Genomic DNA, 24,739 nt, shown 5'->3' with positions numbered 1-24,739 from the left:
ATGGATGTAGCGTTTCTCCCTGGTCTTGAGACAGCATGTTGAATGGGCACAGCAGCTTCTTGGGAGGGGAGACGGACATTGCCATGAGATGGGAGAACAAAGGATGAAGGGCCCACAGAATCGTCCTTACTGGTTCTTGGTGCATTTTATGCACTATTCTGTTGAGCAGGGGAATCAAGGGAAAAGCCTAGACAAATTTCCCGGCCCATGTTATCCAAAGACTGTTCCTTGGTTCTGAGGGTACCTGGAGGCGTAATCTGGGCATTTGGCGTTCTCCAAAGTGGTGAACAAGTCAACCTCTTGGAAACCCCATTCTGTGAAGACATTGAGGACCACTAGATTGTCCCACTGGCCGCTGGCCTGACATCATTGGCTCAAGAGCCACTCTTGCATGAGGTGCATGTGCAGGCAAGCGTGAGGAACTAGGTAGACGCAGGAACTCATCATCCCTAACAGTCGCACCGCCTTGCATACGGTCACCTTGTAACTGGCTGCATAGTGAGGGACCTGAAACAGCATGTTTTGAACCCTCTCGTTTGTGGGAAAGACGAGGCTGTCTTTGGTCCGAAATAGAGCCCCCAGAAACAGTGACTTGATTGGTGTTCCGACTGGACTTTTTCTTGTTGATAGAGAAAACTAGGTTGAAGAGAAGGTTTACCGTCTTCTGGGTATTTGTTTAGCATGTTCCATATGAATCCCCTGTTATGAGCCAGTCGTCGAGGTAAGGATAGACTGGGATGGACTGCCTGCGCAGGTGAGCAGCTACTACCGCCAGCATCTTTGTGAATACCTGTGGTGTTGAGGCAATGCCGAAGGGGAGAGCATTGAACTGATAGTGGCCGTTCTCCATTATGAACCTGAGGTACTTTCTGTGTGTTGGCAACATTGAAATATGAAAGTATGCACCTTTCATGTCCAATGTTGCCATGTAATCCCCCTGCTGCAGATTACTTACTACAGTGTTGTCATCCTGAATTTATTAGGTCTGACATACTTGTTAGTTGGGCGCAGGTCTAACACAGGGCGCATGGTGAGATCTTTTTTGGGTACAAGGAAGTACACTGAATAAATACCCTTGTTTACCTGGTGAATGGGGACGACTTCTATGGTGCCATTTTCCGAAGGACTTGCACCTCTTCCAACAGGAGGTGTTCTGGCGACAGACATCTGCTCTTCGGTGGGTGGTATCAAGGTGGTCGGTGAAAATCGGTGCAGTAGCTGTGGGTAACTGTCTTTAACACCCACTGGTCCGATGTGATCCCGCTCCCAAGCGTGAATGAATGACAAGCAACCCCCGACTGGGGAAGTATGGGAGGGGACCTGAACAGCGAGTCACTGAGGTGGGAGGCCGGGGAGCCTCTAGGAGTAGAGCTCCTGCCTCTACCCTTTGCTCTACGATGAGCTCACCTATGTGTTGATATTGGCGGTTACCAGAAGAGCCTTGGACAGAGGACCAGAAGGTACTCCCTGAGCCAGATTGTCCATGGGTAGAGCAGAAAAAAGATTGCTTACGAAAGGTCTAGCGGGAGTTAGAGCCTCCACGCTGGTGGAAGGGCTTAGCTGTGACCTAGCTGATCGATTTTATTGTTTCGTACTCCTTTTTCAGACATGTCTTTTAAGTAAAGTCCTCTGGGCTAGGGTGCGTCCAGCAGTCTCACCAGAGTCCGGAGTGTTTTTCAATATGTTGTGTGTAACCTGTCTGCCCTCAGCCACGACCGCAAGCAGACGTGATCGGGTGGGATCTGGGACATTTTGAGGACCATCCTGGACTAGGCCCACTGTACATCGCTGTGTAGCTTGCCAGGAGAGTAGTATTGTTTGCGATTCTAGTAGAGTAGACCGCAGAGACAGTGACCCGGTTACCCATGGCATAAAGCTTTTTACAATCTTTATCCAGAGGGGCTTCCACAGAGGACAGTGGAATCCCCGCCCTTTACCGAGTGGTAGTAACCCCCAGGGAGTCTGGTGTAGCATGACCCCTTATGCATTGTGGGTGGGAAGGTGATGGGCGTCTCTTCAGAGTTGAGTAGGGAGATTACTTTACTTGTCAGGGGCTTCTCCTTGAGTATATCTTCAACAAAGCCAAAGTCTGGAGCTGCCTCATGTGTTGCAATCTGGAAATGATTGGCTGCCCTTTTTTAAAATGGCATTGAACATCTGGTCATCGACAGGTGACGAATCCCTCTGTGGAGGCGAAGAAGGGGCAATCTAGACAAATGATGTCAGGTTCAGCGGTATGTGTTGGTGATAGCCATGGGCCCTGATCCCCTGACTGACCTTGATACCAGTCTGGGTCTTTATCAGCTGTTTCCTGTGCAAAGGAATGAATGTCCTCATAGGTCTCCTCCTGTGTTGGGCCCTCTAGGACATCCAAGATATCCTCCTGGTGTCTTTGTGCAGAGAAGGTGAATTTCTGCAGTTTATAAGGAATGGGGCAATAGTCCTCTTCCAAAAGACCCAGGGGAGTAGAAGTTACTTTCTTACCTGGTAACGTTGTTTCGATGGGATGTTCCGACGACGTATTCCACATCTATGACAGGTAATCGCCGCAGCTGTGCCGCTTCGGATAAGTTTCGGCGTCTGCGTCGATGACGTCGATACGCTGTCCTTGAGGGCCTCCGTCAAGCCGACGTCACTGGATGTTAGAAGTAGGACGCACGATGCCCGTAGCCTCAGTTGTAGTTTTTTCCCCCCCCCAGAACGTGTGGCACCAATCTTCTGCCAGAATGACTACAGGAAGCCTTGCGGAAAAGAAAGCTGCAATCACATAAGAAATTCTGTAGAGGGGCAGGTAGGGAGGGTACGATGTAGAATACGTCGGAGGAACATCCCATCGAAGGAACGTTACCAGGTAAGAAAGTAACTTGTTCTTCGAAGGGATTGGTTCCTCCGACATATTCCACATCTATGACAGACTCCCAAAGCAGTACCAACGTAAGGAGGTGGGAAAAGAATTTAGAATTTTAGAATGCCCAATTAAATTGCAGAATAGAGGACCGCCTTGCCAAAGGCCAAATCTTGCCCATGGATAGAATCCAGGGAGTAGTGTTTTACAAAAGTATGGACAGAGGCCCATGTGGCTGCTTCACAAATGTTACGAATGGGAGCACCCCTTTGCAGGGCAGTAGAGGCAGCCACACCCCTAGTAGAATGGGCCCGTAAGCCTACCGGAGGGTCCTTACCCGCCACGCGGTAACATTCAGAAATTGTCAAGATAATCCATCCACACAAAGTCTGTTTAGTAACAGCTTGTCCCAAACACCTTCCAGCGTATCCTACAAAGAGCTGAACGTCCACTCTGACCCGGGACATGCGTGAGATGTAGAAACTTAAAGCTCTCCTAGGATCCAACCTATGGAGCCTCTCCTCTTCCTTACCAGGATGCAGAGGAGGATAGAACGCCAGAAGAATGACCTTCTGGCTTAAATGAAATTCCGACACAACTTTCGGAAGAAAAGAAGGATGAACCCTAAGGACAACCCTGTCCTTATGGAACACTGAAGAGTGGCTGAACGGAAAGTGCCTGTAACTAACTCTGCGAGCGGAAGTAACCGCGACTAAAAATACAGCTTACGGTCAACAGTCTCAAAAGGGCAAGAATGTAAAGGCTCAAACGGAGCTCCCATGAGGAATTTTAGAACCAGGTTCAAATCCCAACCGGGCACCTGGAAAGGAGACGGTGGGAACACATTAGTGAGCCCTTTCAGAAACTGAGAAATCAAAGGAATTTTAAAATAAGAACACTCCTCAGACAAGCGCTTAAATATGGACAGCGCCACCAGGTAACCTTTAATGGTACCCACTTGCAGGCCCTTGTGGGCTAACGAAAGCAAAAAAGACAGAACCACAGGAATGACACATGAAAAAGGATCCACATTCTTAACCCTGCAACAGTCGCAGAACTTTCTCCAACGGCAACGGTACAGGGACTTCGTTGCAGGCCTTCTGGCCGAAAGCAACACCTCCATCACATCTTCAGGGAGGACCCAATCCTTATACCTCAACCTTTCAGAATCCAAGCATGAAGGTTGAGGGACTTGACCTCTGGATGGAGAACCTGACCCCCCTCCCGTGAGAGCAGATCGTCTCGGTAGGGAAGACGGACATGTCGAGAAGGTCCGGGTACCACATTCTCCTGGACCATGCCGGAGCAATGAGGATAATTCAGGAACAGAACCTCCGTAGCCTCTGCAGCACTTGCAGAATGAAGGGGACTGGAGGAAACGCGTACAGCAGTGGGAAGGACCACTCCACCACAAACACGTCCCCTAAGGCTCCTTTTGGAGGAAATTCCTGCGAGCAGAATCTTTCGCAATTCCGGTTTGTAAAGAAGACCGGTGGGGGGGTCTGTACTTCTGCTCTCTATATGGTAGAGGGGAGGCACAGAGGACCCCAGCCAAGATTCTCTAATACGGTAGCGATGGACGAGCAATCAAGGCCTAGCTTCTCAGGAGGTGATGCAGGCTGGTTCTTAAGTACAGTGTATCCCCAAGCCCCCACAAAGGAATGTCCACACACTGTATTACTGAAAACACAGTCTTTATATAATTAATATTCAAGGGTTATGTACACTTATCACAATAACGCACTTTGTGCTCAGGAAAATCAGCAATGGTAAATATCTACAATTCTAAAGTGGTACCACTAATATTAGACCTCATTAAAGTGCATTCACAATACTGTAGAAATGGCACACAGATCAATAAGAAGGAAACCAGCAATAGAGAGAGGAGAGATAACAGAGGGTTGAAACAATAGGCAGAATACTGGCCCTTGCTACTGGACACAGTTCTGTGTGGAGATCCCCCCACCTGGGCAACCTGCAAAATAAAGAGATATAACCCCAGCCCAGTCCAGATATTGTTCAATAGTCTATTTTTCTCCTATAATGTTTTTACCCCCCCAATGTACCTGGTGGAGTCGAGTTCCTCGAAAAGGCGTCGACAAGCGTCGAGGGACTCGCTGTTCGGCGACGGGGAATCGACGGCCCTTCTTGAATGCCTTCCTTTTCAGGCGGGAGGCACGGGGCGTCGAACGTCCGTCGACGAACGAGGCCGAACGTTGTCGAAGAGGCGGCAGCTCCGTCCGAGCGGTGCTCGTCGGCGTCGGGGCGTCGGCGTCCTGCAAGGCGGAGGTGTGCGGGGCACCTCGATGACAATAGTTCTGGACCGCAAAGATTGTAGAGACGGGAGCCCAGCAAGGGCGTCGAGTCGTCCGAGTCTTTGGGGTCGTCGGGTGGCGGGAAACCCACCGGCAGGTTTCTCCTCGGCGCGTTGGTCGTCCTCGACTTTCTCCGGCAGGATAAGCGGTCGACGATGCGGTCGAGAGAGTCCTTCGATTGAATGTTCTTAGGCAATGGAGCGGACGGCTCCGATCGTCGGCGGCACGGCGTCAAGTGGTTCCCACGGCTGGGCAACACAACTTCGACGGGCCTCCAGCGGTTACACAGACCTGCGAACCCTGGTCGACGGCAATGGACTTCGACAGCGTCGATGTCCGGGTGCTTCACTTCGATCTCCTCGGCGGTCCCGTCTCGGGTCGGCAGCCTTTCGAGGGTCTGACTTCCAGGGCGCTTCGGCGAAGATTCAGCGGTGCTCGATGGTCCCTCGGAGCACGGGAAGAGGGCGCCTTACCAGGTCCTCTCTCGGGTCAGTCCTCGACGATTTCGACAACCTTCAGTTCCGTCGAAGCAAATGCCACAGCAAGTCTTCTTCTTCCAGCTGGACGTCGAGGATCAGCAAATCCAGTTACTCTTGAGTGGAGACTCAGCTTCTGAATGCTTCTGAACAATTTCCAGTGGTGAGAGGTCCCCAGATATACTATTCTGTCTCTCATCCACACTGCTGGCACACACACAGCAGCCAATCACACAGAAGGGCATTCATGCAGTCAGTCAGCCAATCAGGCACACAGTGCATTCAGGCCACACTCCTCCCTTTCAGACACTCACAACAAGGAATGTGGATTGGGACAAGTACCCAGCCATTCAACACTACACACTGCATTCAGGCCAGTTTCGGGCAGGGCTGTCTCAGTCTTTGTCTCTCATGCCAGAAACCAGACAACCACAACAAGGAGTGTATATTGGTCACACACTCCATTCACCCAGGTCCCACCCACAGGAGGTACCCACAACATACAGTCACTGGGAAGGCTCCAGTCAGTCTAGCTGGGCCTTCACAACAACACCATATATGGAACTTCCACCCAACAGCCAGTCAGGGGGAAGGGACAGAGTCAGGGCATCCCAGGACTTTGGGAAAACAAGACAACAGGCAATAGAAAGCAAGAGGCCACAGGGGCCATCTTGTTTCTATCAGGAATCAACTGATCCCAATGGCAGGGCCTGGGTATCCCAAAATGGAGGACACCCAGAGCACCTGTCCAATTCAGCATGGAGCTGCCACCAGCCCATACCCTGCTCTGTGGGCCACCCACAGGTGCCCAAAAACATACACTAGGGGCACAGGGTTGTACCCCCCCACCCATGGGTGCCATAAGGGTATCCCAGGGGTCTGTTCACCAAACCAAAAGAGAGAGCTGCACTGCCAGGAGTCCCAAATGGATTCCTGGGCAGAAAACATAACAGAACACACGATAAAAGGCAGAAGAGGACAAGGATTCAGAGGCCCTGTCCCTCTGATACATTTCCAGCATCACAGTCGCCCCCCCCAGACTGAGGTGGAGGGTGCCTAATCTCCCACGGGATAGACACCCTCATCCAGACGGTCAACATACCTTCTGGAAAGGCCATCTGCATTATCGTGACTCTTCCCTGGTCTGTGCTCTATGGTGAAGTCTAGCCCTTGTAGGCTAATCGACCACCTGAGCAATTTCGGATTCTCACCCTTCATCTGCATAAGCCACTTCAGGGGCTTATGATCTGTTTGGACCTTGAAGGTGGACCCCGTAAGGTAGGGCCTAAAACGCCTAAGGCTCCAAACTATACTAAAACATTCCTTTTCAACAGTAGCCCACCTAAGTTCTCTACCCTTGAGTTGTCTACTGATGAATATGATAGGATGTTCTCTCCCTTTGTCATCTAACTGGGACAAGACAGCTCCAATTCCGGTGTCGCAGGCATCCGTCTGGACGATAAAGGGTCGGCTGTAGTCAGGCGCACTCAACACAGGTGCCCTACACAGACTTTCTTTCAAGCCATCAAAGGCCCTCTGACAGTCTTCAGTCCAATTAACCTTCCTAGGCTGTTTGGGTGAAGTTAGAGCTGTCAGGGGTGCAGCTATGGTTCCATAGTCTGCCATGAAATTGCGATAGTACCCAGTGAGGCCCAAAAAGGCTCTCACCTGGGTTTGAGTAGTGGGAGTCTCCCAGTTCTGTACGTCCTGTACTTTACTGGAGAGAGGTTGGATTTGACCCCCTCCTACCTCATGACCAAGATAGGTAACTTTCCCCTGAGCTATCTGGCACTTGGTGGCCTTGATAGTGAGGTTAGCCCTTTTCAAGGCCTGCAACACCTTATCCAGATGTGTCAAATGCTCTTCCCAGGTGGAACTGTAGACGGCAATGTCGTCTAAGTAAGCCACACAAAAGGCTTCCAGCCCACTGAGCGCATGGTTGACCAATCTCTGGAAGGTGGCAGGGGCATTCTTCAACCCAAAGGGCATGACCCTAAACTGGTAGAGTCCCTCAGGTGTGGAGAATGCCGTCTTTTCCTTGGCATGGTCCGTCAGAGCTATTTGCCAATAGCCTGAGGTAAGGTCAAAGGTGCTCACAAATTTGGCAGCACCTATAGTGTCCACGAGCTCATCAGCCCTGGGCAATGGGTGCGCGTCAGTTTTGGTGACGGCATTGACTCCTCGGTAGTCCACACAGAACCTCCAATCCTTGGTACCCGCCGGGGAACTTGCCTTGGGGACAAGGACCACTGGACTGGACCAGGGACTGGTGGAGGGTTCAATAACACCCAGATCCAACGTCTTGGCGACCTCAGCCTGGATGTGGTTTTTGACGGTATCTGACATACGATAGCTCCTGCTTTTGACAGGCACACTGTCACCAGTGTCAATTTCGTGCTTACACCACGGTGTAAGGCCCGGTGTCAGTGAAAACAGAGGGGCATACTGCTGGAGCAAAGCCCGGCAGGCCCTCTGCTGCTCTGTTGTCAAATCGGGAGAGAGTTGTACTCCCTCCACTGAGCCATCCTGAGGGTTGCTATGCAGCAAATCAGGAAGGGGCTCACTCTCATCCTCTTCTTGCCCTGAAGCTAGCAAGAGACATGAGACTTCTGCTCGCCTGTGGAAAGGCTTGAGCCTGTTGACATGGAATACCTGGGGGGCTACCCCAGAGGCTCCCATGTCCACCAGATAATTGACTTCGCCCATCTTGGAGATGATCCTGAAGGGTCCAGTCCACTTGTCTGCCAAAGCTCTAGGCTTGGTAGGCTCCATCACAAGGATTTCCTGTCCCGGAGTCCAATCCACTTGCGAAGCTTTCAGGTCATGCCAGTACTTATTCAATTCCTGGCTGGCCTTGAGATTTGCTGTTGCCTGACCCATCATTTGTGTCATCCTCCGCCTGAGGCCTAACACATAGTCCCCCACTTGCTTGGCGGGACCTGGAGGGGTGGCTTCCAAGCCTTCTCGGATCAAGGCGAGGGGCCCCCTCACGGGATGTCCAAAGAGTAACTCAAAGGGGCTGAAACCAACACCCTCTTGAGGTACCTCTCTGTAAGCAAACAGCAGGCATGGCAGGAGGAGATCCCATTTCCTCCTTAGGGGCTCTTCCAAAGCACCTAGCATGCCCTTGAGAGTTTTGTTAAATCTCTCAACCAGACCATTGGTCTGGGGGTGGTAAGAGGTGGAGAACTTGTAGGTTACCCCGCACTCTTTCCACATGGTTTTCATGTAACTAGACATGAAGTTGGATCCTCGGTCAGAGACAACCTCCTTGGGGAATCCAACACGGGTGAAAATGCCCAGGAGAGCCCTGGCAACCACCTTGGCAGTAACAGTCCGAAGGGGTATTGCCTCAGGGTACCTGGTGGCATGATCTACCAAGACCAGGATGAACCGATGTCCACCTGAAGTGGGAGGGTCAAGGGGACCGACGATGTCGATGCCCACCCTCTCAAATGGGGTGCCAACCACTGGTAATGGCTGCAGTGGGGCAATGACCCTGCCTCCAGTCTTGCCAGACAACTGACAAGTTGGGCAGGTCCTGCAGTGGGACTCCACCTCTACTCCCATCCGTGGCCAGTAGAAATGGGCAGAGAGCCTCTGCTTAGTCTTCTTGGTCCCAAGATGACCAGCCAAGGGCACCTCATGCGCCAACTGCAGTAGGAAGGGCCTGTAAACCTGGGGTACCACCAACCTCTTGCGGGCACCAGGTTCGGGCTTAGTGGGCTCACTAACAAGGAGCTCACCCTCCCAATAAATCTTGAATGTCCTAGGCACTTCACCTTGTGCCTGGGACAGGGCCTGTTTCCTCAGGCCCTCGAGAGAGTGGCACTCTCTCTGTCCCTTACAGAAGTCTGCCCGGGAGGGTCCCCCTTCAGCTAACAAGCATTGAAGGTCGGGATGATCCTCCGGGTTGAGAACCTCTCCCACAGGAGAGTCTTCTGTCTCTTCTCCCACAGGAGTTGAGTTTGGGTTTTCCGCTGGACCCAGCCCGTCCGGAGCATGGATCCCATTGGGTGCTGTCGGAACAGCAGGAAGAGAAGGTGTTCCCTCCACAGAGGTGGCCTTCTTGGTCTTCCTTCTTCTTGCCTTAGGCCTCGCCTTTGGCTCGGATACCTGACTCACAGCCAGACCCGGTGTCACCTGTGACCTAGTGACTGCAGCAGCAGTCATGGGAAGACCATCCGAGATCAACCCCAACTCTACTAGATCGTTTCCTAACAGAATGTTAGCAGGGACATTGTCCTGAACCAGGACAGGAAGCTTTGCTGTCTTGTCTCCAATCATGAGTGTGACTAGGGTTACAGGCGATAATTTGGGAGGCCCACCAGCTAACCTGGTGGTTCTCAGAGGAGCACCTACATAGTCCTCTGGCTTGAGCAGGGTCCTGTCCACCACTGTCATGCTTGCCCCAGTGTCTCTCAAACCAGTAGAAGGCTGGCCATTCAAGAGGACACTTCTCAAAAACCTACGGGTGTTCTGCGGGATAGTCGCCAGTACTTCTGCGTACTGGTCCCAGGCCCCAAGGGACACTAAGGAAATCTCTACTGGAGCACCAAATGTGATTCCTGTAGAGGAGGGGAGGACAGTGGCCTCCACCTCAGACACGGGGTAAGGGTAGGTCAGGCTGACAGCCTGTACTCCAAGTGCCTTACCTTTACACTTGGGGTCACCCCTTTTGTGATCCAGAGCCCCACAATCCCAACAAGTGCCAGGAGTGCGGGGTACGGTACTGGAACCACTGGGAGCCTGCTTTGCAGCAGGTGGACCACTACTCTTATTCCCACCCACAGAGGACTTATCCCCACTAGATTTTTGGGTCTTAGGAGAGGAAGGTTTTGGTTTACCCGACTGTGACTGCTTTTGGGACTCCTCAGCTTTCTGAGAGGCCCCCTTTTCTTTGTCCTTGTCCTTCCCACTGGAGTCCTTAGGGGACACCCGGTGGGAGACCCACTTGTCAGCCAACCTAGCCAGCTTAAAGGGGTCCAAAATGTTCTGGTCAGCCACATACTGACGCAGCTCTGGTGAACAGGCTTCAGAAAAATGCTCAAAAAACAAGAGGTGGGACAACTCAACAAAAGTTTTCACCTTGTATCCATCAATCCACCCCATCATGTTCATGTGCGCAGTACTCACCCAGTCAACCCAAGACACATTCTCTCTTTTCTTAAATTCCCTGAACCTTTTAAGGTATTGGGCAGGTGTCTTGCCAAACTTGGCAATCAAAGCAGACTTCATACACTCATACTGACCCCTTTCTTCCACACTCAGCTTCAGAATACAGTCATATCCAGTTTGAGGCACTCTGCTTAACAAACACTTAGCCCAATCTCTTTTATCTACATCATGAATTGCACAAGCCATTTCAAACGCTTCAATCCATTGGAGGATATCTGAACCCTCCACAAACACACCAACCAAATCTTTCATAAACTTGGTGGCTGGGGACCTGACACTCTCACTGGATCTAGCTGAAGTCTCCACTCTGGCTTTCTCTAGCTGGATTCTCTGACATTCAGTGTCCTGGCTTTTGAGTTCAAGGTCCTTATTTCTGAGTTCAAGATCCCTATTCTTGAGTTCCACTTGCTGTGCCAGCTCCTCTTTCTTAAGCTCAGCTTCTATTTCCAACTTGCGATATTCAAAGGCTAACTTCATCCTCAATAACTCAAGTTCCATGGAATTGCTGGGGTTTGGAACAGAGGCAGCAGGAATGGTGGCATTCCCAGAAACAGATTCAGCGACAACCCCAGGGGCAGAGTCCTCACTGGTTGCATCCCCCCCTTCCTCAAGAGTTTCACCATCAGTCTGGTAATCCACCAGGGCAGCTATCAGCTCAGCCCTAGACTTATCCACAAAGTCTAACTCCCTGGCTTCACAAGCACTCTGGAGAGCCTCTAAGCTCATCCGAGTCAATTTACCATTTGCAATGGCCTCCATTGCTTGTAATGCAGTTATTTGGTACACACCCAAACCTTAATCTAATAAAAGTGCGGATATTTTGTAAGTGGCACGGTTATACACTGAGTCTTAAAACCATAAGCATCCCACCGCTGCCACCAGCTTTGTAAAGAAGACCGGTGGGGGGGTCTGTACTTCTGCTCTCTATATGGTAGAGGGGAGGCACAGAGGACCCCAGCCAAGATTCTCTAATACGGTAGCGATGGACGAGCAATCAAGGCCTAGCTTCTCAGGAGGTGATGCAGGCTGGTTCTTAAGTACAGTGTATCCCCAAGCCCCCACAAAGGAATGTCCACACACTGTATTACTGAAAACACAGTCTTTATATAATTAATATTCAAGGGTTATGTACACTTATCACAATAACGCACTTTGTGCTCAGGAAAATCAGCAATGGTAAATATCTACAATTCTAAAGTGGTACCACTAATATTAGACCTCATTAAAGTGCATTCACAATACTGTAGAAATGGCACACAGATCAATAAGAAGGAAACCAGCAATAGAGAGAGGAGAGATAACAGAGGGTTGAAACAATAGGCAGAATACTGGCCCTTGCTACTGGACACAGTTCTGTGTGGAGATCCCCCCACCTGGGCAACCTGCAAAATAAAGAGATATAACCCCAGCCCAGTCCAGATATTGTTCAATAGTCTATTTTTCTCCTATAATGTTTTTACCCCCCCAATGTACCTGGTGGAGTCGAGTTCCTCGAAAAGGCGTCGACAAGCGTCGAGGGACTCGCTGTTCGGCGACGGGGAATCGACGGCCCTTCTTGAATGCCTTCCTTTTCAGGCGGGAGGCACGGGGCGTCGAACGTCCGTCGACGAACGAGGCCGAACGTTGTCGAAGAGGCGGCAGCTCCGTCCGAGCGGTGCTCGTCGGCGTCGGGGCGTCGGCGTCCTGCAAGGCGGAGGTGTGCGGGGCACCTCGATGACAATAGTTCTGGACCGCAAAGATTGTAGAGACGGGAGCCCAGCAAGGGCGTCGAGTCGTCCGAGTCTTTGGGGTCGTCGGGTGGCGGGAAACCCACCGGCAGGTTTCTCCTCGGCGCGTTGGTCGTCCTCGACTTTCTCCGGCAGGATAAGCGGTCGACGATGCGGTCGAGAGAGTCCTTCGATTGAATGTTCTTAGGCAATGGAGCGGACGGCTCCGATCGTCGGCGGCACGGCGTCAAGTGGTTCCCACGGCTGGGCAACACAACTTCGACGGGCCTCCAGCGGTTACACAGACCTGCGAACCCTGGTCGACGGCAATGGACTTCGACAGCGTCGATGTCCGGGTGCTTCACTTCGATCTCCTCGGCGGTCCCGTCTCGGGTCGGCAGCCTTTCGAGGGTCTGACTTCCAGGGCGCTTCGGCGAAGATTCAGCGGTGCTCGATGGTCCCTCGGAGCACGGGAAGAGGGCGCCTTACCAGGTCCTCTCTCGGGTCAGTCCTCGACGATTTCGACAACCTTCAGTTCCGTCGAAGCAAATGCCACAGCAAGTCTTCTTCTTCCAGCTGGACGTCGAGGATCAGCAAATCCAGTTACTCTTGAGTGGAGACTCAGCTTCTGAATGCTTCTGAACAATTTCCAGTGGTGAGAGGTCCCCAGATATACTATTCTGTCTCTCATCCACACTGCTGGCACACACACAGCAGCCAATCACACAGAAGGGCATTCATGCAGTCAGTCAGCCAATCAGGCACACAGTGCATTCAGGCCACACTCCTCCCTTTCAGACACTCACAACAAGGAATGTGGATTGGGACAAGTACCCAGCCATTCAACACTACACACTGCATTCAGGCCAGTTTCGGGCAGGGCTGTCTCAGTCTTTGTCTCTCATGCCAGAAACCAGACAACCACAACAAGGAGTGTATATTGGTCACACACTCCATTCACCCAGGTCCCACCCACAGGAGGTACCCACAACATACAGTCACTGGGAAGGCTCCAGTCAGTCTAGCTGGGCCTTCACAACAACACCATATATGGAACTTCCACCCAACAGCCAGTCAGGGGGAAGGGACAGAGTCAGGGCATCCCAGGACTTTGGGAAAACAAGACAACAGGCAATAGAAAGCAAGAGGCCACAGGGGCCATCTTGTTTCTATCAGGAATCAACTGATCCCAATGGCAGGGCCTGGGTATCCCAAAATGGAGGACACCCAGAGCACCTGTCCAATTCAGCATGGAGCTGCCACCAGCCCATACCCTGCTCTGTGGGCCACCCACAGGTGCCCAAAAACATACACTAGGGGCACAGGGTTGTACCCCCCCACCCATGGGTGCCATAAGGGTATCCCAGGGGTCTGTTCACCAAACCAAAAGAGAGAGCTGCACTGCCAGGAGTCCCAAATGGATTCCTGGGCAGAAAACATAACAGAACACACGATAAAAGGCAGAAGAGGACAAGGATTCAGAGGCCCTGTCCCTCTGATACATTTCCAGCATCACACGGTTGACACTGGCGAAGATCTCCAGGAGAATCTCCTGAGCCAGCTCCCACTTGAGAGAGTCCGTGCTCTGCCTGCTCAGAGCGTCCACTGCCACGTTTTCATCTCCGGCCAGATGAACTGCCGAGATTGAAATTTCCTGCTGGACGGCCCAGAACCAGAGCTGCATCACCTCTCTGCACAGAGGGAGAGACCCTGCCCCCCCCCCTTTTGTTGAGGTAGTGCATGGCCACTGTATTGTCCATCAGAATCAGGACAGTCTTCCCCCGCAGAGACAGCAGAAAAGCCTTCAGGGCTAGCCTGACGGCCCTCAGCTTCAACAGATTGATATGGAGTCTGGACTCTGACGGAGACCAACGACTGTTGACTCAACTCGTTAGCATGAGCGCCCTATCCCGTGAGGGATGCGTCCGTCACGATCGTCACCTCCGGCCAGGGTAGCCAAAATGGAGCCCCCTTCATCAGATTGCCTGCGACGGCCCACCACAGAAGATCCTGGGCCACCGGAGGACTGTGACCACTGCATCTTGAGAGCCCACTGCATCTTGAGAGCCCACTGCATCTTGAGAGCCCACTGCAGAGATCTCATCCGCAGCCTGGCCTCTTGCACCAGGAGAATGCAGGATGCCATGAGGTCGAGCAACCTCAAGAACTTGAACCTGGGAGACTCTGGGCATGTTGTAACTTGTTCACCATCTGCAGATGAGCCCTCACCTGGGGAGAAAAACAGCCCCGGGGATGTGTCGAGCACTGCTCAGATGTACTGGAGCTGCTGGGTAGGCGTCAAGTGGGACTTCTTTAATTTGAGGGAGAAGCCCAGCCTGTGAAGGGAGTGGCAGGTGACTGACAGATGATCCAGGACTTGCTCGGGAGAGCACGCCCTGATCAACCAATCGTCCAGGTAGGGGTAGACGTGAATCCCCCCTTTCCTGAGATACGCTGCCACCACCACCATGAGATTGGTGAAGACCCTTGGGGCGGAGGCCAATCCGAACGGCAGGACCCGAAACTGAAAATGCGAGTCGCCAACGGCGAACCTCAGGTACTTCTTGTGCTTGGGATGAATCGGCACATGAAAGTAAGCATCCTTGAGGTCTAGAGACACCAACCAGTCCTGAAGTTGAAAGGCCTGGAGGACTTGAGAGAGTAACCATCTTGAACTTGTCCTTCCTGAGGAGCTTGTTCAAAATACGCAAGTCCATGATGGGTTTCAACCCCCCCGTCTTTTTTCGGGATAAAAAAATATGGGGAATACCATCCCTTGTTCCTCTCTGCTGCAGGCACCAGTTCTATGGCGCCTTTCTCCAGCAGGGATTTGATTTCCTGCGCAAGGAGCAGATCCAGACTCTTCAAAGAGAGATTCCCTGGTGGATTGTCGTGAGGCCTCTGCCGGAAAGGAAGACAGTAACCGTGGCTATTACCTCCAGAACCCACACATCTTAAGTAATGGCACACCATTTTACAAGATGCTGTGCCAGCACTCCCCCAACTGGCAAATCATGACACATGGCCTCATGACTGAGCTGAAGCAGCTGCGGCAGTGACTGAGGGCAAAGAGGAAACTGCCTGAGCAGCCTTGGCACCTCGAGTACCTTGTTTTCCACCTCTGGTACTCCGACGGTGGCCCCTTTGGCTTGCAGCTCCCCTCGATCTACCAAAGGAAGAGTAGTATCGCAATGAACCTCCCCTCCATTGCTGTCCCCTAGGACGAAAAGGCAGAGTTTGGCAAACTGCAGCGCTCAACGACTTCGCTACAGCTTTGGAATTCTGCAACCTCGCAAGGCTCTCGTCAGCCTTGCTGCCAAAAAGATGTTCACCATCAAAGGGCATGTTGAGAAGCTGGGCTTGTACGTCAGGAGCAAACCCAGACTTCTGCAACCACACAAATCTGTGCATTACGGTGCTCGCTGCCATGGACCGGCTGACACAGTCTGCCATGTCCAGACCCGACTGAACGGATTCACACAGGGCATCCTTGCCATCCTGAATGAAGGCAAGAAAACCATCCCATTCCTCCCCTTCGGGAATATGTTCAGCCGCCAAAGACACACAATTCCACAGAGTGTGAGTGAAACGTGCTAAGGCACACACAGAGTTGGGCTGGCTGTAAAGCCATACCCCCTGAAGAAAATACTTTCTTCGCCCAGCCATCAAAACGTTTGTCGTCCATATCAGGGGGGATGGTTGGGTACGACGCCTGCTTTGCTGGGGCCGTAGCCGCCTGCAGCACCACCAAACTCTCCGCAGTAAGGTGCGTAGTCAAGTAGCAGGGGTCGCTACTGGCTGGATGGTATTTTTTTGGCAACGACTTGCTTACAGCCGGGAGACTCTCCGGAGCAGTCCAAGCCGCCGCCACCCTTCTCTGCAAAGCCATATGAAATGGCAGCACTGGGTCAGTGGATGGACCTTGGTCAAGGATATCTGTCAGGTCATCCTGCAGAAAATCCACTTGTGGCGCAGACCACCCCAAGTACTCTTTCACCCTCGACATGAGTTGCCTGTATGAAGATTCAGCATGCGTACCAGGTTCAGGCCTGCCAAACTCAACCTCCAGGGAGGTATCAAGACCACTGGCGTCGTGCAAAGACTGACGCAGGTCTTCCAACTGGCCATGACCAGATAACAGGTCATCAGGAACCAAACCTTCCTCAGATCCCTCATCCACCTCAGAGATGTAATCCAGAGGCTGGAAGAGATCCCTGGAAGAGGGCACAGAAAAAGGCTCAAATACAAGCCTTACCAACTTCTTCAGGGCCTTCCTTGGAGTTTCCACCGATGCATGGGGTACCTCCGGTAAAGCCTCCAAAAAAGGCGTTGAGGGCGTCGACAAAATCGGGGTCGAGCGTGGCGCCGATGGCTTCGACACAGACCTCAAGGCGGTGCCCTGAGCGTGTCCTTCGACAGCCTCGGCGCCGATTACTTCCTCGGAGGTGGAGCCTCGAGAGAGTCCCTCGACGGACATGGCGCCTACGTCTTCTTAGAAGACCTCACAGGCTCTACCGGTCTCGAAGGCGTCGAGGACCGGGACCTGGAGCAGGCATGGCTAGAGCGATCCACCTTGTCCGACCGAGAGCTCGAAGGTTCCCGGTGATTGCGTCGACCACCCGAGCCCGAAGGCGTGCGAACGGTGGCCCCAACGCCTTCCTTGCCGGCTTCTCTCGAAGGCGCGGATGGAACGGAGCCCTGCGACTCGAAAATCAACATTTCCTTACGAAATGTGTCCCATTCCACAGGAGAGGAATGCTTGGTAGGACAAGCTACCCGCCATCTGGCGGAGTCCTTGGCCAAGGATGGGGAAGGCAACGGGTGACGGCGCTTCCGCAAGTGCCTCGAAGAGGCAGAGTAATGGCGGGAACCACTCCGGGACTGAGACCCCCCCCGGACTTATGCCGACGATGCGGAGAGTCGCCCCTCGAATCGTCGGTCGAAAGCCCAGCGGATTTTGACTTTCGGGGCTTAGAAACCCAACCTACCGACAGCTTCTTCTATTGCTACCGCAAGGCCTTTGACGTTGACGACTGGCATTCGTCACAGTCATCGGTGGCGTGGTCCTCGCCGAGGCACCAGAGGCAGACGTCGTACGGGTCCGTAAGTGAAATCTTGGAACTGCAGTCCCGACACTTCTGGAATCCCGACCGTGGGGTAGAAGAAGACATGATAATTTCACAAACCAAGTTCAAAGAACCGATAGAATCAGAAGAACCGAGACGCGCCGAGATCTCCGAAGCGAACACGTTTGCAGAAAAATGGAACTGAGGCTACGGGTGTCGTGCGTCTTACTTGTAACATCCAGTGACGTCGGCTCGGAGGCCCTCGAGGACAGCGCATCAATGTCATCGACGCAGACGCCGAAAATGTTCCGAAGCAGCACAGCTGTGGTGATTACCTGTCATAGATGTGGAATACGGCGGAGGAACCAATCCCTTCGAAATATATTTTTCAGATAAGTCTATAAATCGGCCCATTTTGTCCATATATTGTGCAAATCTATCCCTAGTCCATAGGGAAGATGCAGAAGGATCTGGAGGTGGAAAGGGTTGCCCAGAAGGGGGAGAATTTCCTAAAAAGTCCTTACAGAGAGGCTGGGGGGGCTTCAGAATACTCCTCTCAACAAGAGGGGGTGCCCTTGTGTTCTGTGGCTGCCGAAATGATAGCCACCAGGCTTTTGCAGATTTTCGGCGGTTGAATTGAAGCTCTCGACGCGTCCGACGGCTGGGGACTCCACCGAGGCCTTAGGTGCTAGAGCACCCTTGGAATGTCGTCAACTATGTTTTTTAGGGTGAACGCCCTTTCCAGAGGGATGCCCAGTCACATGCCACAAAGATGGTTGCGTGGAGAGCGCCGAACCGCGAGGTTTGGAAGGCGCCAAAGTCTTTGGCGGACCAGTTGTCGTTGATCGCTTCTTTGACAACTCTTTCGAACATGCCATAGGGATTGTGTGTTTATGTATTTGTGGTGCGTGGATGACTTTGTCGCCGAGGTGTGAACTCCCCATAAGAGAGCCAGTGGCCTGTGTCGGGCCAGGGATGGACATTTGGGAGACTGAAGGCTCAGCCGAAAGGTTGATGGCTTCCAATTTAGAGCCATGGCTGCTGATGGATTCCTTGTCATCCGCAGCGACGGCACCAATGGAATGGCTTTCGGCCTGTATAGCGTAGGGTGCCCACCGTTTATTCCGCCTGTCTCAACATTTCAGTTTGAAAGAGCCTACAGGATTTGCATGAGCGCTCGTCGTGATCTTGAGGAAGACACTGTTTGCAATGGCAATGGGTGTCCTTCCAAGGAAACATGCCGTTAGACTACAGGCAAAATTTAAAGGGCGTCCTCTCCATAGCAGAGGGTAATGCCAGCCCGACCAAGAAGAGAAAGAGGAGGAAAAGGAAATACACGGTCGACAGTCTAGCAGTTCAACAGTCGCCGAGCAGTTGTGGATGTCTTCGGCGGCAGGAAGCCCACAAGGCAGTCGTCGAGAAGATTAGTCGGGAGACTAGACGACCGTAGGTCGTGGGGACAAAGAGCAATATTAACTCTTGCGAGCTGTACATAGGCGACCAACTAGGTTGGCGGAAAATAAAACAATCTGAGGGACCTCAACGCGTGACGGATTCTGGGTACACTAAACGTCTCGTTAGGGATAGTGTTACAGTCACGCCCATGTTGCTGTCCCCATTCGATCTTTGAAAAAAGATGCAATACTCTGCGATTTCTACTAGATGTCAGACTATATGCACAGCATGTGATTCTAAGCAGATTCACAAGCATCAGAAACAGCTTTACTAACAGGGAACTTTTTGCTATTTTCTGAGTTAAAATGCAAAAGACCTGTTCTGTCAGTTCAAAGTTCGCCCTTTTGGTCTGAATGCTGCTCCTTGGGTGCTCACTAAAACAATGACGACAGAGGTGACATCCCCCAGATATTACAGAGAGTGCATATTCATGTGCATTTGGAGGTCTGGTTGATACAGGCTGCCTACCCAGAGGCAACTCTTGCTCCCGCCATCTTACATTGGATTTTGATTAGGCACTAGGCATTTCAGTCAATTGCAAGCCTTGCTAACATTATCACTATACTGGAAATGTCTGGGAAATCTCTTTAGGCAGAGATTTTCTGGATTCAGGACACAAATCATATCTGCTCACAGATGTGCAAAGCATCTCACACTACGGCCCTAACCAGTCAGAGGGTCTGAGGGCTCATGGCATTTTGTGTATATTGGTGGTCACTTATGAAAGACTTCACATACAAGGGGTTCAAATGGTTAACAATCTCATACCAGTTCAAGAGGGACTTGAAAAGAGAGATGAATAGCAGTGATCCCTTGGTGGGAGTGCCCCAAGATTTTCTTTTCTATCACCATGGTCTCCACCCATATTCTTCCTCAGTAGAGGGGCAACCACACTTTTATAAATGTCTGCCTTTTTAAACTATAAATTGGTCTGAGCTTTGAATGTCACTTTCATAGGCTGCAACTTGCCAACTAATATTTAAAATTAAAAAACTACAATTTGCAATACTGGTTAATGAGCTATCAAAAGGTGACATTACATAAAGCACTAAAACTCACAGCATTTGCTGGCAGTGTTCTTTACAATCTTTATTAAACTGTCTTCACTGTATGTGTACAAAAGATATTTGTTTTTCACTTATGAAGTAAAACTCAGATTAGACCACCGTGGAGTCCATATGAGGGGACTGTTTGCAGAATAGATAATCAACAGGTCACACATTCGACATACACAATGCATTGAATTGCTATTATTTTAAATCAACTTGGAATTTAGAAGTATATGTAGGAAATCCTGGGATTGTTCCTGGAGTTTACCTCAAACAAGCTAAAAATAAAGGAATAGCTGGGAAACAATGACAATTCTAGCAACAAACATGTAAAAAACTCTCCAAAAAAAAAAAAAAAACACAAAAAAACCATACAGCAAATTGTAACACGAGTAGCCGGATGAAAAAAGAAAATTAGCCGGAGGAAAAAAGAAAATGGTGGATCCTGGGGAGGTTGTACATGTACTTTATGTTGAGTTGCCAGTGGCACAAGGGTTCACCGCATGCTAGCAAAATTATATTTTTAAAGGAAATCTTGCTGTAGACTAAAATGTCCATCTTAAAATTATTAATGCAACTAGCAATTGCACCTACTGCAGAATCCAATTCCTCCCATTTGAGGGGTGAGACAAAGGAGAATGTAACTTTTAATAATACATCGTAAGGAAAAAAACACACATGGCGCGTCTCACTTTTACCATTTAATTAGGAAGGGTCCTCTCTACTTTGAGGACAAACCTGGAGTGGATTTATGGTAAAAGATGGAACAGTGCCCTTCTGGTTCCACACACGCTAGAAGGTCCCCCTGCTTCTAACCAGGACTGTCCCTTATTCATACTCTCTTTATAGGTTTAGTTTAGTGGTTTCTGCATTTTTCCCATCAACCTTCTGCTTATTTGTACCAAAAATACTTTTTTAAACTTTCAGAATATACATTGGACATTTATCAGTATATTTGTGTTCTCCATCTGGTTAAATTACGTTGATAGAGCACTTGGAATTTACTAACCATTGTCTCTCTCAAGGATCCCCCTATTGAGGATGACATTTAGGTTTTTTCCTCGTTTTTGCGCTTTGAAGGATTTCTAGAAATATCTTTCTTGCACATCAAATTCCATTTTAATTTTGCTGTTTGGAATCCTCTATATTTTCTAAGTGACATTGATCAAATGTTTCTCACAAAAGATGTGTGATGTTTTGATTTAACATATGGAAAAGGTTTTTGCCCGTGTTCTTGCATGGAACTTTTTGTTACACTAGTTTGTCATTAAAATATTGTGTGTGTTATAATAAGGAATTTTCGTTTGCGATTTCAATCCATACCCATCTGTAATTCACAGCACAATGCACTGCTTTTTGGAAACAAAATGTATGTTACAAATTCAATTTCATGGCAGTAATTTCCAAAATGTGAACACTGATGTGTGTAAATGGTTTTGCAGAGTATCAGGTTGCCCATCTTAGTGACATTGGCTGGTTTCACATGAACACATCTTTTTGAAGCACTAGTAAGGCGAATATCATTTCAACTTACCTTATCACAGAATCCGTTCTGTTGCAACCTGGAATCGAGGAGGCCTTTTCTCCTGGAGATCCTAGGATCTGAAGGGTTGTGTTGATATCAACTTCTGTTGAATGGTTAATGGAATATTCCATTATTTCTGGAGGTATTAGCGGAGTCTCTCCCTGAGAATCATCAGCTAAGAGGTAGCCTTTAAATAAATAAAAATACCATAACGTAAAAAAGCTAGAAACTACAGTTTAAGAGTGAGCAAAGAGTCATCTTTTGATAACTATGGCACTTTGAAACTATAATGCAATCGCCAACTGATAACTTGTGTCTCAGCTCAGTGCCAAAAACCGTAACTGATTAGTGCAGTTCAACATTCATTAGGTTGCCCAAAACCTTCGCCCCATTCCGCTTTATCAGCTTGCCCCTGCTTTTTCATGCTTACTGCAGGCTTCAGCATAGGGTCACCGATTATTTCTTGTAATATGGTTTTATTGAAAAAGATTCACAAATTACAAACAAGAATACAACAAACAATGTAATTGGTACCATAACTGCTATATAGTAGAAACATTGTTTCACATCAAAATACTAGTAAAATAAAAAAAGTAACAATCTATTCAATTGCAAGTTATGAGTAGAAGTATATCAAGTCGTTCCGCCACTGCTGCAAGTGACAGTGGCAGATGGTAGCCTGCAAAAATGCAGATCCAAATAGACTGAGCTACACAAATCATCAAGATAGATAAAACGATTGAGACAACGCAAGAAAAGACGCTTGCATTACAGAAAGATATGCCTCCAAGTTTCCTTCAATCTTAAATTGCAGAATCTGGAAGGTGTTTGGATTATTAACAGCTTTGATCGAAATGTCAATTATTTCCCATATTGCGAGAATATTAAGGCGAAATCTAAAAAAGTGTTTGTAAATTGCACATTAAGGAATGCCATCCTATGGTACAGACATGCAAGGGTTGGTAGAAAGATTATATATATCTTTTAAATATCACATAAAAGGCGGAGAGTGGGGAAATAAAACTGGTTGCATGTCATGTGTTTGGTTTCTGTGTCTTACCCCTGCAGGAACCTCCATCCCATTTCAGATGTCAGTTTCTGTGCCACCATTTTAGGTTCTGTGGCCTCGTTATTGTGTGACATGGTGGGAATGGTTTGGCCCATGGACAGGGGGAACCGGTGGGTTGGTGAGTTGAGATTACCCAAATCGTGCTGACAGCGCCCCTGATGATTAGGCGAGCTGTGGACGAGATTAGCTCTCTCTCGAGTTGCGACGCTTAAGAGCGATTAGGGAAGTTTTATTTCCACAGGGTTGTCAGTGACTTACAGGCCAGCCCAGCCTGTTTCCAGGTTCAATTTCCCTGCCTGGCAAGGGAGAACTGGTGAGCTCCGACCAAGATTTCAAGCTATGGCTGTCGGCGCTCGTTTAGAGTGTTTACCATGCCAGAGAGTTTCCGCTGCGTGAGGCAGCTCTCCTTGGTGTTGGGCGTCGCTGTGAGGAGGCGCGGCTTGACATTCCAGGACTAAAGAGGTCAAGTAGTTTAGTCCCTCGTGTTCGCGTGTCCCGGATCGTGTGATCTGGTACATATCATGTACCAGGGAGGTGGGCGAGAGGATGAACCCAGGTCGATGGTGAAGCGTGAGGAAAATAAATATTAGCCTCCATAATCCTGGCAGGCATTCTCAGCTCCTATCAGTCCCAAGAGAAAGTTGGTGAGTGCAATTTGTCAGCTGCCCCCTGTCGTGTGATTGGCACAGGCCAGGGAAAGGTAGTGTTAGCCCTGGGGGTTCAGGGAAAGTAAGTGAGTTTTGTTATGTGGACTGACCTTTGATTTCTGCATTTCTGTAACAGAAAGGGTACATTTGGGGCAGACTGGTTGACGTGCAGGAGTATTTACCCCCCACCCCCTGTCTCGGGACGAGGGGAACGGGATTCTTTCATACAAAGAACTGCCAATCATTTAAAATAAGGAAACCGGTAAACGTGTTTCCCGTTATATCTGCTGAACAATGTCTAATGATCGGTGTAAATCTTGTTGATAATCTCTTGCTATCTGGCTTTTTTCAGGCCTTGGTTAAGCAAAAAGCATAGCAAAATAGAGGGTGCTCTTCTGTATTTCACTTTGGAGGCTTACACAGAATGGTTTCTAGAGACATAGGAGCTATCAGTTTGGAGTAGTGTAGGTTTTTCGTAGTGCCAATTAATTCTCCAAGATTCCTCTGAGGTATAGCACAGTTAGGGTTTCTCAGACGGAAACGGAGAATAAAATACAGTAGTATAGCGTGGTGGTTTCCGCGACCCGGGCTGCTTGCTTTCGGCCCACACCACCAGGATAGAATCTCTCGTGTCAGAGAGATGAGCATCTGCTAAGGTTTATATAATTGGAAGGAAACTGAACATGCACATTTTGCTCTCATTCAGGGTTAGACCCTGGGCAACAGATGGGAGTATAGCTCTTGTAGTAGAACGTTCATTGCAAAGACACACTCCTATTGTCTTAGGGAGCACAGTTAGAATCTTGGCGAGTCCAGGCATAGATCAGTTGAATTTACCGACCTTCCATTATTTGCTGGTTAACCTTTTATGTTTGTCTGTGTAAGTTGTTTGGGTGTGTGGCGGACTACGGCTGCCATTAGACCTGCAGTCATTTCTAGCGTTCCACTCAGAGAAGGAAAAATCATCCAAGGTAGTAAGGGGTGAGGTGGCATGTTAGGGAATACACTATAAACACATTTCATGTGTAGACAAGAGGGTCTGGTGCAACAACTGAGCGGCTGCATTTTCGTATTTGTGCAATGTTAAGAAAAATTAAATATATTTAAAGCTGTGGGGGTCAGACTAGCCCTTGCTCTGGGTTACTCACAGTTCACAGAGAAGCCAATGTACTATATCGCTAATTTATATTTATTCATCAAGGCATCTGTTAACAGGGCCAGTCTGTGCATGTAAGCAGGCACTATAATTATGCCATGCAGTTTCAAGAAATCAACTAATGGTATGTAAACTTGGTTATGAACTAGGCGTGTCACTGACTTTCTTAAAGCACGAACAGAGGGACTGAGATTCCTCAGTTTACATTCTAGGAGCACTGAATTGATGCAATCTAGTTATTTATTTATTAAT

General features: G+C 49.7%; 1 protein-coding gene across 1 annotated transcript in view; it reads right to left on the bottom strand.

The window, feature by feature from the left end:
* The window catches only part of XPO4 (exportin 4), a 1,090,854-nt gene that overhangs the window by 445,259 nt on the left and 620,856 nt on the right, over window positions 1–24,739 (bottom strand). The window contains exon 13 of the mRNA XM_069640448.1: window positions 21,625–21,802. Coding sequence (XP_069496549.1) covers window positions 21,625–21,802 — 178 coding nt within the window. The remainder of the gene's footprint in view (window positions 1–21,624; window positions 21,803–24,739) is intronic.

Source organism: Ambystoma mexicanum, chromosome 7q (genome assembly GCF_040938575.1).
Source record: "Ambystoma mexicanum isolate Mex_15411 chromosome 7q, UKY_AmexF1_1, whole genome shotgun sequence".
NCBI lineage: Eukaryota > Metazoa > Chordata > Amphibia > Caudata > Ambystomatidae > Ambystoma > Ambystoma mexicanum.
Note: the sequence above shows the minus strand (reverse complement) of the source record. Positions and strands in the feature narration are given on the sequence as shown.